This window comes from Bacillus rossius, chromosome 15 (assembly GCF_032445375.1).
Source record: "Bacillus rossius redtenbacheri isolate Brsri chromosome 15, Brsri_v3, whole genome shotgun sequence".
Lineage (NCBI taxonomy): Eukaryota > Metazoa > Arthropoda > Insecta > Phasmatodea > Bacillidae > Bacillus > Bacillus rossius.
Genome location: NC_086342.1, coordinates 40,486,942 through 40,502,479, shown reverse-complemented (window position 1 = coordinate 40,502,479; position 15,538 = coordinate 40,486,942). Strand labels below are relative to the sequence as shown.

The 15,538-nt window shown below is 43.4% G+C and overlaps 2 protein-coding genes across 8 annotated transcripts in view; one reads left to right on the top strand and one right to left on the bottom strand.

The window, feature by feature from the left end:
• LOC134539414 (uncharacterized protein C19orf47-like) overlaps window positions 1-784 on the top strand; it is a 50,821-nt gene extending 50,037 nt beyond the window's left edge. The window contains exon 12 of the mRNA XM_063381437.1: window positions 478-784. Coding sequence (XP_063237507.1) covers window positions 478-642 — 165 coding nt within the window. The 3' untranslated portion in view covers window positions 643-784. The remainder of the gene's footprint in view (window positions 1-477) is intronic.
• A 4,269-nt stretch (window positions 785-5,053) lies between these two features.
• On the bottom strand, window positions 5,054-12,371 carry LOC134539413 (presequence protease, mitochondrial). 7 transcript variants are annotated; one of them, XM_063381430.1, is made up of 3 exons: window positions 12,249-12,371; window positions 10,881-10,961; window positions 5,054-9,479 (listed from the first exon to the last, which is right to left on the bottom strand). In XM_063381430.1, the coding sequence occupies exon 3, from the start codon at window positions 9,465-9,467 to the stop codon at window positions 6,402-6,404; it is 3,066 nt and encodes a 1,021-aa protein (XP_063237500.1). In that variant the 5' UTR covers window positions 9,468-9,479; window positions 10,881-10,961; window positions 12,249-12,371; the 3' UTR covers window positions 5,054-6,401. The 7 variants fall into 7 exon arrangements, with proteins under 7 accessions (XP_063237500.1, XP_063237502.1, XP_063237503.1 ...); XM_063381432.1 differs by having other exon boundaries at window positions 10,886-10,961; XM_063381433.1 differs by having other exon boundaries at window positions 12,270-12,366.
• Window positions 12,372-15,538: the final 3,167 nt, after the last annotated feature.

Here is a 15,538-nt window from a genome sequence, read left to right as displayed (position 1 = left end):
GGGGAAGGCACCCATCACCGTCTCATACCACTGCGTGTCACCTCATGCTTTGCTTTCTGAACAGCACCCCTTTTGAACTACAGTCGTAAACCACTATTTATATCTGTAACTGCGGCTTGGTGTTTCAAAGGAGACCGTGAAAACCAACTCTGCTGACGAAAATGGCACCAGAAAAGGTCTCTTAAATATGGATTAATTTACTAATTTTAATCATTTTCAAGTTCTGCGAAGTCATTTCATAAACTCACAATCATTAAGTTTTGGGTCACATTATAATCAGTGCCACATTCTTTTTGGGTGAATGCAGTACATCTAGTGAACAGAACAAACCAACATTGGGATAGCCACAGAGAAAATAGTTTAGTTTAATGCTCGATTTATAGTTGATGTTTTTAAGTATGCCGTGCTTGGGGTCTGAGAACCGTACATTTGGTGTTGTGCACATGCAGTGAGTTAACTCCTGTTACAATGTTGCAGTTCGAGAAGCGGGAAGTGAGCGTCATAGGAGCGCCGGAGAAGTCCGGTCCGTCGAACGAAAAGCCGAGAACTATTTTTTATCAGAAGCCTGTGAGGATTGAGCGTCGGGGATCGTCCAACTACAAAAGCAGTGTTTTCCACCGCTTGGGAAGGAACCGTGACTAGTTTTTTTTTGTCTGAACGTGGCTAGTCGAGTGCAGTGTATTTTGTACACAGTGAAGTACGATACTGTTAACATTAAGGATTATGTACATGTAGTTACTTTTCCAAATTTTGTAAAGTACTCAAATGAACTTGATTAATTTTATATGTACAGTTCTTTTTAAATAGAATAATAGGCTGCATGGTAATATTGAACATTCAAATATATTTAAAAACATTAATTTACATGTGGCCTATTCCAATATGACCAGTGTGTGTGTGTTTTTTTTTTAAATGATGGATTTAATTCTTCAGACATGTCCGTGATGCTAAAGTTTTATGTCTTGTAAGCATATTCAGAATATGTGGAATTCTCATGTTTAACAATGCTTAGTCAAATTTACTTACATTAATTTATATTTTTTATCGAATTTTGATGAATTATGAACTTACCTACATACAGTTGGGAATTTGATGTCTGACATGCAACAAATATTGTGAAAATCTCAAAATAACATATTGCAATTTAGGGTATGGTCAGATTCTGTTCTAAAATGTTTTCACTTTAGATGCAGGTGAATACAACATAGTTGTAAAGCATGGAATTTTTCGGATTGTGTAGAGTTTATAAAACATTAAACTAAAACCAGACCTGCTTATTTTGAGCTTGGTGCTATGTTGTTTCCAGTTTTGGGACATGTACTGACATTGAGGACAGTTGATAGAGGAGTCTGCCTACACTCGAGATAGGAAATGAATTGTTGATTGTACGTCATTGGCCAACAGTAACTCTAAGTTATTGTGCACAAGAAATATTAAATATTTTTAATAATTGTTGAAAATTTATCAGTTGGGGTTTCAATATTTTGTAATTACATATTACCAACCAAATAAAATAATCTGAAGGAAAAAGTTCTACATTCTGTTAAATAATCCGAGTAAAATATTTGACCTGTATTTACAAAAAAAAAAGGGATTGAGAGAGAAAAAACAAATCCCTTAGACTTAAAATAAGGTATAAATGTAGACGTAAAGTATTTAATTAATTGCAGTTTTTTTACAAAATACTCAAAAATTGTATAAAAATTGCTCCATAACAAGCTCAAAACTTTTTAAAGCTTCAACAGAAAGAGTATAACAACACATTTATACAATATCGTTATAAAATGGTAAATTAGAAGAAATAAATTATAATAAATTATGGGGTTAATTAACAGCTTATACTAAAAAGTGAATTTGTGTACAAGACAATATTCAAACCATATTACTGAGATACTACAAGTTTATGTACCAAGTTATTACTTCACAACTAATTTTGATAGAATGCTTTTCTTGAGTGCTAATATTTTGAAATGTAAAAAGATTGTTTTGGATTCTTAGTTTTTAAATCTTGAAATTGATAGATTGAGAGATTGAAACACACATTGTAAGTATGTAGATGATTGACAAATGGCATGCACTCTAAAATGGTACATGTTGTTTTGGGTCATATCATTCCATCTATCAATGGCTCACGTTCTTTGCTGTACACTCATTTTTAAAGTTATTGTGAAACTATCAATGCGGCATCAGTATAATGAATATAAGTATTTGTAAAAATTATGGGAAGTTAAGAAATAATGTTGGATTTAATGAACTAAATATTAAAATTCTCATGATACATCAATAACAAATATTTGTGTTTGGGTGGCTCTATTTTGTCAAAAGAAATTATTTAAAGAAGGCTAATTTGTACATTTGTTTTAATACTTTGTTAGTTATAAAAACTGTAATTTTTCTATTATGTGTATTTTACATGATTGAATTTTTATAGTGTCTAACATATTAATTAAACAAAAAAAAATGTTTTTACAGTCAAATTATATAGAGTTCATTAGTTGCACACTAACCACTAGTGATTTGTGACATGTCCATTATATTGTCCTGTGTCAAAAAAATGCTGAATAAACCTTTGAGAAATAAATTACATAACCTCAGACTGTCAGACTACATTACAGTTTACCTACGTAAATCTAGACTAGGTCTGTACAAAATATGATCTCACAGTTCTAGCAGGAAATGAAACTATTTTAAATTAGTTTTCTCTTGAGTACAGCTTAATGCAGTTCGTGACATTAAAAGGAAGCTCGCAGTTTGACGGAGTTGTAAGAGCTCCAGACTCAGTCCGCGGTAGTGTTATTCTTCCTTTTAGTCGCCTTTAGTTGCAGAGAATGAGTGCTCACAGATGTTGTTTGAGGTAAGAATGATTTTTAAACTTTGCACTCTAAAAGCAAAGAATTCAGTAGCATTTATAAAAAAAAAAATACTTTTCAAATGTGCGCCAGTCTTCCAGTACTCGACAGAGATGTGAAACATCTAACACATGTAGTTTCCATACTCGAAGCTAGAATTCGCTGCCGGGATAGCTACGTTGATTACAGAAATATTCTATTTACAGAGTGAAATTTTAAACTATATAATGAAAAGGTTCCAATAATAGTGAAAAAGACGTGAAACAATACTAAACCTCAGACTTGGGACCTGATTATTAGGGACACCTGTATTTCGCGAATACATTTCGTGTCAAGGTATTTCACAAAATACTGTAGCTTCTCTCCTGTGGTTATTGGCTGACGTCGGTGAGAGGTGTCGTCCCGCTCTTGACGGGGCCAATGAGAATGTGGTCACCGTACTGCTGCACCCTCACAATTTGCCATGACTCTTAGAAAAAGCTACAGTGTTTTGTGAAATACCTTGACATGAAATAAAATCGCGAAATACAGGTGTCCCTACTGATTATCGACAAGGAATTATATTTAATGCATGCCCATTGTGTTCAAATTCATTAACCGTTAGAACTATGTTTCCCTTTGTCTTTGTGAACTTTGGCTTGCACCACCTGCCACAGTTGGCAGTGCAGTGCTTGGTTACATGTTTCTGTTCCATTCACGAAATTACTCCCAAATACTGTACACTGAGAGCTAATGTGTTACATATCAAAAATAATCTTAAATTTGTGTGTTTTCAAGTGTAAGTTTGGTGTCATGGGGCCTTACACAGCCTGCACGGTCACGGGGATAGTGTGTGCCTGGGCACTGCAGAATGGTTATCGGGCACACAGACCCGGCCGAGACAACTCGACAGGGTCGTGACGTGGTCCTCGACCCCTCCAGACCTGGTCTGCTCAGAGCGTTGGACACGCTCTCTGGAAGAGTGGGCTCCTGTAGGCTGCCGGAAATCTCTTGCGTCATAAAGAACTGAACACATCCCCCTGTTAAAATGATCTATTGGCATGGTTGCTCACACACAGCTTAGTCTCTTGCCACAGCACTTTGTGCCGCCAACTAGTATTTTGCCACAATTTTAAATTTGAATTTTAAAAAAAAAGTCTCCAGTCATTCTTTTGCTGGAAGAACTTGCTCTTGATCCTCCTACTGTACACTCCAGTTATATCTTTGTCAGACCTGCCTCCCCAATTTTTCCCAGCCCTAGATCCGATTTTGCCGAGCCTTTTGCGAGTCAGACTGTGTATCCTTTTATTCCCGCCTTGGCGCGCGAATGTCACCTGTAATTCGCCTCTGAGCCGTGACAAGAACTGCTATGTCCTGCAAGCTCTCGGGGCAGGCTGCTTCTAAGACCTCGCCTGACGCAAGCCATTTTCACCAACGTGCAGTCACGCCTCCGGGTTCAGTAGAGCCTCTTTCCCGCTATCAGCAGTGTCCACCCTTCTCCAAGTTTTCCTGGGAACACTGGCCAGAGCACTGACCGGCCAGGGCCAAGGCCACCACTCCAGTCCCAAAAAAGTACATGCTTATGCCACCTGGCGGTAGTTTTGCGAATCACTTCCCCTGGGTGGATGAACACCTGCCCGCTGCAAATACAAGATGCACATCCATTTACGTAACATATCTTTGTTACAGGGGATGGTAATACTACAGCGAAAGGTCTGTAATCCAGCTACAACCAAGCCGGTCATGTTCAGATTCTTCTAGGATGGATTCTGACTGTTGATCTAGGCTGCTAGTTCCCGGTACTTTGCTGCCTGAGTTTTTGGTTCACTCATAGTTTATCAATACTATCGATTTTTATTTCGGTAGTTTCCTGTTTTCTAGTGGATTACATATCTGTAATTTTTTTTTTAAGACGAGATCTGAATTATGGATGCAATTTGATAGCAGAGATTATTTAATCACTGTAGACACGATTATACAAGGAACTGGGTAAAAACTGAATAAAAAAAAAGGCACTAAAAGGCATGTCAAATACACCATACAACAAAGAAATTCAAGTTAATACACCAAAAAATACTGAAATGCAATTAAAATCATGAAACTAATCAGCATTTTCAATCAAAACTTAACTCATGACAAATGCCTTATCTTTAAAATATTAAATTCAATGAAAGTAATTTATTTAGCATGACATTTGTACCACAATTTAATAAAAAGAGATCTGCAAAAGTTAAATTTTTTAATCTTGCAACTGTTTTTACATTAGAACATTTTTCAAAGACAGAAATACTTAAAAAAATTTCCTGAATAGGCGTAACGTCCGGATGCATTGCAAATAATTACCTATTTTTCTCTCTTTTGGGCCATTCATTTTGCATTACAGCTTTTTTCCCACAGATATGGTCATTATAATTCATAATGAAAAAAATTGCATTGTGTATCAGTCAAAATGAAATTGTTTTAGAAAAATTAGCATCATGAGACATTTAAGTATCATATTTAATCATTAATAAGCTACCTTTTTTAATAAACAGATTTCATGAAACCTAAAAAATAAAAACACTGAAATCTCATCCTTAAAAATGAAATTACCGTATTTACTCGCGTAAAGGCCCCGCCCGCATATAAGCTCCCCTCCTTGTTTTGTAAACATTTTTGAGAAAAAAATTAATAACCGTGTTTTTCTGGGTTTATCTGAGGGCAGGGCAGCTTGGCATGCATCAAACAACAAGCCATGTATTGTGAGCGGCGGGAGGTGATTTTGTAAGCGGCAGTGATACAGAGACTGGTATTATAGTTTGTCCGTTCTCAGTAAGACGGATGTGAGGCATGCCAGACGTAAGCAGTTAGTTCTATCTCAAACGACATAAAGATAAAGAAAGCTGGTCTAGCGCGCTGCCTCTGTGTTGATGTGGAGTGTTGTCAGAGAAGAAGAGGGGAAGTGAAGGAGGAAGGGAAGTGGGTCAAGGATTCTAACACTCCTTTGTCTGGTTGGCTGGCTAACTGGCAGGAGGGAGGTTAAGCCACACCTCTGCCTCTCTCCCCTCCTGCCATAGCGCTGCCTCTGCCTCTCTCCCCCCCTTTCTTAGCACTGCCTCTCCCTCCTGCGGAGTCGTTGCCTCTCTCTTCCTCTTGCCGCGTCGCTGCCTCCCCCGCCCTTCCTCATTAGAACAAAGACGCACGACTTGAAAAGAAAAATCTATTTTTTCCTCCAAATTCGCGTATAGGCCTCCTCCCCTTTTTTGGAGTCAAAATTTGGGGGAAAAAGGGGGCCTTTACGCGAGTAAATACGGTAACATGAAAATGAAACCTAAAAATCTTGTCTCTAACAATCAGTACTGTTCATCTGTATTTTTTTCCTCTAGAGCAGAGTATTATTACTTTTAACTTATTTTAAACACTATTGTCCTGTATCTTTCTTTGGTAAGCTACAACCAATTTTCTGAACTCAAACGCTCAAACAATTACTGTGCATTAGAACTGAATAAATATGCCGTAAGACATAACCTGTTGTAGGATGCACTTTACTTTCTGAAGTCACAGGGGCGCTACAGGACAGAGTCAACATGGTGCTCACTCCTGCTGGACCACCCTCCAGGCCTCGCCCGGCCTCGCGGCCAGCCGCTCGTTGCGGGGCCCCAGCAGGGCCCGGGAGCTCCTCGCTCCGCCGGCACGCCCCAGGTACCGCCCGCTCACCAGGTGCAGGTCCTCCCGGCGGACCGCCATCAGGGCCGCCCGGTGCCGCTGCAACAGCTCGTCGTCCACGCCCTGCAAGAAGGCGAGCATGCCCCGCGAGCCGGGGGCCACCGGGGCGTCCACCTGCTGGAACACGCCCAGCTTGGCCTCCCGCACGTCCTGCTCCGTGAAGCGGTCGGCCGACACCCAGTCGGGCGCCGCGTCGAAGGCGTCCAGCGTGCTGCAGGAGTGGGGGTCGCGGTACGAGAAGAAGCTGAACACCCCCGCCGGGGACACGGACGCCCCCGAGCCGTACGCGCCCCCCTGCTCCCGGACGAGGGGGTGCAGGTACCTGGCCGAGAGCAGCCTGGCCAGAACCCGCAGGGGCGCGAAGTGCTCGTGCGAGAAGGGCACCGCGGCCGTGCACTTGGCCGCGTAGTTCACGGGGATGGGGAGGACGTGGTGGGTCGCCGGGGCATCGGCTCCGTTCGTCGGCGTCGCCGCTCGCGTCTGGACGAAGGGCCGGTCACAGCTTCCCGGCAACGCACCCACCAGACTCTCCACCTCGGACAGGACTCTGCTCTCGTCAGCCCCGTCGAAATTAACGGCACACCGCAAACGTCTCTTGTTCAGAAGTGATTCCGATATCGACTTGACCTGTTTGAGCACGGGAGTAGGGTCCAACATCTGCGCGATGTCCCTCACCTTGGCCACGTAGCTCAGCCCGGAAGAAAGTTCTTTCCGGAGAGCAGCCGGACTGATGAGGCTCGCGGCTGAAGACACTGCGTACATGTGCCCCGTGCTCACGACACCATTGCCCAAGTTGGCTGCCAGAACCTTCACCAGCATGTCGAACCGTTTCACGTCATCCAGCGTCACTTCGCGGAATATCTCCGACCACAAGTCGAACATGTCCTTCGTATTCCTGTCGAGACTGTGTGAAGAAAAAATAACACCTTCTTCGTACAAGCCCAGGTCACGGGTATCCTCTGCTACGTGTGAGCTCAAGTTCAATCCTCCAGTTTTTAACTGCACCAGACTGTCCAATTCACGATAATCATGCCTGCGAGTTCCCATCTTTGTCGCAACATAGCAAAACAATGGCACCAGTGCTTTCAATTCATCATTAAGATTGCTTGAATTCAAAATGCCTCGAAAATAAGACACGCCATTCGTGGGTTGAGCACAGACCTGCACGGGAACTGAAGCAAACTTTAAATGTTTTACAGGAGTCGCATCTATGATCTGTTTCAAGTCTCCGACTTGCAAAGTGGGCAGACATGACGTGTCTACGGCCCGTTCTTGTTCCTTCTTCAACTCGATGCCTTGCACATAAATCTTATTTTTGTCTTCCTCTGTAAGTGATGAGAGTTTATCTTTCAAAAGCTGTTCTTCTGCTTGCATGAGGTTCGCTTCGTAACTTTCATCGGGCGACATTGTCAAGACCAAACGATGTGTATTATCGCAGAGATACAACTTCACTTTGTCTTGGAGGTAGTGTGGGTTTCGCTTGAGATTCTGGCGCAGTTGGGACACCTGATCTTCTACTCTGAGTGCCGTAACGAGGTCACCATCGTGGTTCCAAAGAGGCGTCAAGTTGAACAGAAGACCAAGACCAAAATCAGAGACCTGGTGCTTCATGCTCAACTCGATGTTATGCAGCACACCTTCAACCTGCTTCTCATCAAAACCTTTACTGATAACTGAATCCACAGTGTTATCAAATATTTCTACCACAGTTCCAAAATCAGACGCGCTGATTCCTTGAAGACCCACGGCGAACATCGTGTCCTTGGTCTGGGCATCGTAGCCCGTCACCGGAGCGAAGCCCGCGCCGATGTTCGGCTCCACCAGCGACTTGTAGAACGCGGAGTTTGGTCCCTTGACCAGTAGCTCGGAGAGCACCTGCATCTCGAACGTGCCCTGGATGTCAGTTATGTCCGAGCACAGAAGGCCAACTGCAACCGTCGACTGCTTGTCTCTGTCCGCGACCATGGGGTCCAGCCTGCAGGCCACGTGTTTCCGCCGAGGTGACGACCATCTCCGCTCCGGAGGAACCACGGTCTCTTTCGCTATGTCTGGAGTCAATGACTCGCAAGTTCTCAAATAATTGTTACTGATAAAGTTTAAGTGGTCTGCTATAGGAAAATTGCCATATGAAAAAAATCTTGCATTACTGGGATTGTAGTACTTTGTGTGAAAATTCGTCAAGTCTTCGTATGAGAGTTTTGGTATGCTAAGAGGATGCCCACCGGACACATACTGGTACGTGTGACTAGGAAGAATTTCATTCAGAAAACTTTGCTGAAATATGTTTTGATTATCTGCAAAAACACCCTTCATCTCATTGAACACCACACCTTTGATCACGATGGGCGAGTTTTTGTCCTCTACGTTCTCGTGTTCCAGCCGCCAGCCTTCCTGCCGAAAGTCCGACTCCCGAAGCTGCGGCCGGAAGACGGCATCCAGGTAGACGGACATCAGGTTGCGGTAGTCCCTCTCGTTCTGGGTCGCGAACGGGTACATGGTGTAGTCGGGCCCCGTCATGGCGTTCATGAAGGTGGCCAGGGACCGCTGGAGCATCTTGAAGAAGGGGTCTCGGCAGGGGTACCGGGCGCTCCCGCACAGCGTCGTGTGCTCCAGGATGTGGGGGAGCCCCGTGGAGTCCCCGGGCGTGGTGCGGAACCCCACCGAGAAGGCGTTGTTGCCGTCGTCGCGACCCACGTGCAGGTACTGAGCGCCGGAGGCCTCGTGGAGCAGGCGGTACGCCCTCAGGCGGAACTCTGGGACGGCTGCCACCTGTCGGACGATGAAGCCCTCCAGCTCCTCCCCTTCCCTCGGCACTCCGCGACTCGCTGCAACGCTCGGAGCCACCGACGACAGCTTTCTGTTCCTGTGGCGTCTGCACACTCCATTACGGCTGGTCTTCCTTGCAGACGGCAGTAGCCGATTGATTCGAAGCATTGTACTACAGTCCTAAAACAAAATGCAAAATCTTTTTTTTTCCACGTAAACTAACCCATTAATGATGGATGTAAGAATTTAAGTTATATATGGTTTAATGAATACATTTGCTTACCTAAAATTAGACGTAAAACAGATTAAATTAAGTATGAACCTTGAAATTATGTTTGTGACACTAACAAATTCTGTTAATGCAATTTCAAAGCAATTAGCGATGAATCAACTGAAATCTCACTTCCCAGTGCATATCAGTCTTTTTTGTTTTCGTTCAGAAGACCGGCAGTATAGTTTTTATCTATAAAAAAATTGGGTAAAGGTCTTTGTGACTCTGTGCTAATCTGCTTCAAACCAGCCTGAGCCAACTAAAATGCCGTGAGCCGACTTTATTTAGTACAGAATAATAGCTAAGTAACTCCCTAACCAAACAATTTGATGCTGGCAATGCCAGTGTAAAGTTCTAAATTTCTTAAAAGTCATGGAAACTGGGGAACAGCTAAAGCCTGCAAGGGCCAGTCTAAATTACCAACTCACATCTGTCTGACGACCTGGCTTTTCAACCATGCCGTCAGACGTGTTTTCTACAGCAGCACGATGCATGTGGTTCAACGTGATAATACATAGTAGATACCTGGTATATCACATCGGATACTTATCTTGATTTTTCTCATTGGCTCGATACAAGATAATTTAAATGAAGACGCATACTGATGGAATTTTGATCCATTTATTGAAAACGTATTTGGAATCAACTGCAATTTCAGAAAACTCAATTTTACATTTCAAATAATTTGCCAGAAAACAAATATAAATTTATCAAAATGGTGCCCAAGTTGAAAATATGAAAACCTAAACAAAAATTACGTAAGCAAACATTTTCACACAATTTTATAGGGTACAGGCTGAGGACACCAACTTCAAGGTTTCCTTTTGGTAAATCTGTGCAGTTCATTCTAGTACATTTGAAAAAATTCTAGTACAGTCAATGACAGGTGTTATTAAGTGGTCCGTGGTAGGCCCACACACCCACACACCAAACTGAATACAACCTGATCATCATTTGACATTCCAAATATTTTGTAGGACATTTTTGTCGAAATTATGAAAATGCCCGAGGTTGACCACTTTCAACCACCATGGAGCATAATGGGGGACTAGGGGTTACTACCCCACACAAACACCAGCGCTCTCCGGTGGGTAGTAGTGGCTGCCACACGTGTCTATTTTATACACACTAATCTCTCACTTAGCACGTCTTCAGATAGCTTGAATTCATTTAGCGCAATGTTAATTTTACTGCACCTGTCTTGAATAGCACATTTGCAAATTTCAGTTAACACAAAATCGTCACAAGCAAAATAAACATTGGGCATAAGTAGCTTGGCTTCTGGGTTGTAGCCGTGTCCTGTTACCTACCTTACCTAGGCAACTGCTCCCTGATGATGGTGACTGCAATGTCGGCCAGAAACGTCGGTGAATTATTCGCCAAGGACGCGGCTGCAACCCAGAAGCCAAGCTACTTCAGACAATGGCCGTGAAAGCCTGCGAACATTATTAAGCATTGTGCATGATGCCAGGGAGTCTGCTTCAACTCGGTAAACAACAGATGTGCATACAGTTAGCCATACGAGGGGGCGAAGAGATGTGCGCGCAGGTCTGACTACACTATCAGCTGTGGTACAAACATCAGCTATGGCAAGTTAAATTGCGGCTATGGAGTGTGAAGGACAAAGTGTTTCATGTCCGCGCGTATGCCGCCGGACAATACTGTTGTCACCCGGCCACAGACCGGGCCGTGACAAACTTCAGTCTAGCCAATGGCGAGCAAGCCAACCAGCTGACCGACGATAAGTACATAACCACCTATCTCCCATTACGGAGTGCGTATTTGTCACACTGAGTAACTAAGTATTCGATGGTAGGCTTATAAAGATAAATGGTGTGACATATTTATCGTTGAGTGTTAAATCTACGCATTTATATTACATAAAAAATATTTCCCTACACATGAAGAAACACATGAAGTAAATTAGCTTTGATTTTTAAGGAAACTAATGCTTCAGAACATGCAATTTCAAAAAACACAAAACATTTTTAGGAACGCTTAAGTCATGCTAAGTGAGGGATTGGTGTACATACTAGAACACCACAGTGTTTATTTACTCACCAAATACCAATCACAGTCACAATCAATACTTATTGTTATTGAGGATTAAGGAAAGCAAAAATCACAATACACCAATTTTCATTCTGTTGCAGCACTATCTAGTAGCGAGTTGTATTAAAATAGATACAACAAGAATATTCTCAGAGTTCAAATACCTACAAGTTGATGTGCTGTTGCACTATCTACGATGCGAGTTATAGCAAAATGGATACGCCTAGTATAAAACTTCTCTATGAAAAACCACTTTGATGTGCCAACTTTCATGGAAATCAGTCAAACGGTGTCGGAATTTATCAATTCCATACATCATACCAACATCCATTTAAGTATATGTGTGTATATGTATTCATCACACTTCGCATTAGCAAATATTGTTCGTGACTTAACACGTGTGTTCTTACTTCAGTAGTTTCAGCAAACTATAATATTTTAAGTCGTTTCTACTTATTTTAACGTTACCTTCCTTAGGTCTCTTCTGCACTATCATAATAATTATTTTTAATTCGTTGAATGGTTATTGGCTTCCGCACACAACCATCACTACATGCACACAAGGCTCAACACGCTGTAGTGAAGGGACCAAGCAACAAAACAATGGGAGGAGAACGGTATTTTACCTGACAGGAACTAATTACTACCTATCTTGGTGGTCCAGGCCCGTCGATCAAATGTAGAGAACTTTCATAAACAATCATAACCTAAATCAAAAATCTCTAGGCTAAACTCAAGGTCAATCTAATGACCTTGGGCTAAACTATAAACAAAAAATATGTGGCCAACAATACAATTCAAACAGCCATAACTCAGAGATGAGATCTTCAGGTCAGTAAAAGTCTACTGAAGGATGAGATGCACACACACACAAACGCACTCTCACACATATTAATACATATTAATATAATATCATATATATATATATATAAAATTCTCGTGTCACAGTGTTAGTTAACATACTCCTCCGAAATAGCTTGACCGATTATTATAAAATTTTGTATGCATATTCAGTAGGTCTGAGAATCGGCTACTATATATTTTTCATACGCCTAAGTGATAAGGGTTGTCTACTCCTAACATTTTTTTGACAATTTTTTTTTTTTAATTTTTTTATAATGTGGCATTAAAAAATACATACAACCCTAAATTAATACCCTTCTATCACCAACCCCTAATTTTTAATATAATTTCATATTTTTCAACCCCGGTCGATGGCTGATCAAATAACACTAATTAAGACGGTCTGACAACAGACTCGGCCAGGGTTGGACCAGCAAGTGTATCAAACCTTAATAAAGTGCAGTGTCTTTTCAGTCAGTTTCCTTTTATTTCAAGGCATCCTGGGTGGCCTGAACAGCCCCCCCCCCCCCCCCCCCCCCCGAAAGGCCAACCACAACGGCCATCGTAGTGGCCGGCGATTGGCTGGAGGCTCCGGCCAATCACAGAGCAGCGCGCGCGCGGCCGAGGCCAGACCCCAACACTGCGGTTGCGGACTGGCGAGAAAATTCTGCCTATGCTGTAGCACGCACAGAGACACTCGTATTTCTGGCAGCTCATCCAATTTAATTTTAAGAATATTACTATTTCCAGAATATTGTTATTAAATTATAGCATTAAGTATTAATCAATAGGATTCTGACCATGTGACTGACCACGTCTTGTGGTGGAAATGCCCAGGCTGGCAGCATCATGTGTTGGAATTAAGGCCCCCACAACCCCCCAGTACACTCGTCGCGCCGCTCGCTGAATCTAGTCGTGTTTTTGACCCAGCGGGGTTCTAATGAAACCAGTCGCGATTTGGACCTGCGGGGCTCTAATGAAACCAGTCGCGTTTTGGCCCAGCGGGGCTCTAATGAATTACACACATGTGTCCTGACATTTACTGACCCTTAGATTAAAATAAGTGTCTATGCAGGTTTTACCTGGGCCCATCTTATCTAGTTATAGTCTAGAATAGTCAGTGAGGGGAGTTAGTCATGGCTAAAACATTGCCATGGCTGGCCAATCCCCTCCTAGCACATGATGCATGCTTCCTCTCCTGCATGGTTCATAACCTGCATGCTTAGAGCGTATAGGCTTCGGCCTGAGACACACTTAAGGTCTTCCCTACCCAGACCCCTCCCAAATACACTTAGTAATTAGTTAGGTTAGGAAAAAAAAGAAAAAAAAACTGAACAACCCGGGTAGTTTGAAATAACGACGCACTCCTGCCTGCAGCCACGAGGTTGAACGCCACCTTTTTTTCTCGTGTTCGAGACTCGGCGGTGTTCCTAGCGGGAAGGCTGTTCTGGTGCGGGGAAACGTGTCCAGGAGGGCACCAGGCTAACGCGGTGGTTAGCCACGAGGTGGGTCATGAGGATCGGAAGCCCCTGCGTGGCCCGCTAGGAACGGCGGTGGTGGTGATGATGCTAGGAATCCTTAATGCCTGTTGCCCCACTGGCCCTACACAGCATAGGACGCTGATCCCTAACTGGATTGGTGAGGTTCAGAAATAATATACACGGCTTTGCACTGTCGTTCACACGTCGCTCACGGAGTGTGCAGAGTGGACTTTTAATTACGATGGCAAATTACACGGCACTTACAATCACACGAATTCCCTAATATAAAGTACATTGTAAATTACACACGAGGCGCTCTGACGCGCCGTCACTAACGTTATGCCCTCACGCTAGTTGCAGTTGAGGGAGAGTGTTTGATTAGAGTCGGCTAATCCCGTAATTGGTAAACTGCGACACGCAGGCCCACCTGTGTGGACCGCGGCTCGCTATTAAATTAAGAACACGTCTATGATTGGATGTAGCAAGTGCCGGTACACTTGGCAATTAATTAAAGGTCTGTGGTGGCGGGAGTCGGCCCGTACCGTATATGGCACGGCCCCACGTAATGCATTGTGTGGGGCGTGTTAAGTTGAGGCGGCTGGGTTAGGCTCTACACCAGAAAAGGACCGGGCGCACAGGGGAGTATTAAAAAAAGGTTTCGGTTGTGACTATAATTACCAGATTGAAGTTCGATGAATACAAAGAGATGATGGCTCCCCGTGGGACATGTGACCGTCCCGGTCCGCGAGTCGCGCTGTACTGGCGTCTGACCCTGGCGCACCAGAGTTTCTAAAGTTTCGTTATTCGGAAAAAAAATTACATTAATAATATAAAGCAAGTGGCTCTCAATTCATACAATAAAACTTAATGATTAACTTAATACCTATATATGTTTTAGAAATGACATTTAATAAATTGGTATAAAATAAGTTTGAATTATTAGAGTCATACTGGAGACTGTCTGTTTCTTGATAACTACTCCAGTGGCGAATGATAATGCTAATTTGGGGCGGTTTGAGTTACGTCACATATTACACTATTGAATTTAGGCTGAAGGCCGCAAGGTTTGCACTCACAGCTGTTTTAGTAGAGAGCTACACGTGAGTGACACGGGCACTCCTACGTCGCACTTGTTGCACGATGTTATTAATTCAAAGTGGCGGGTTCATTAAAGTTTAGTGAATTTACTGTGTACATGCCTTGGTTTGTCTTGCCAATTCATGAAGGGCATTGAAATACCTAAGTTCCGCGGCGCTCGCCTGACTCGGGTGGGCCATGGCTAGTGGTGCGTACCATTAGCGGGGTCGGATACTGGCGGTTGAAGGTCGGGCTTTAGGGTGGCCTTCGATCGGACGACTTCAAACGCCCCCCCACCACCCTCGAGAAGCCCGACCTTGCGCTGCTAGTGACCCCGCCACGTGGGGGCACCCCTAGATTCGGCAGCAGCTCCATCAAGGTGGTGCTCGCAGTGGCCGCAGCTGGTAGGCCCTGCGCTCCGGTCCCAGGTCGTCCCATGTCGAACACCCGGGTGCTGTCCGGGTGGCGTGGTCCCTCGGTGCCTTCCCCTGGTCATAGTTAGCCAGGTAACCTGG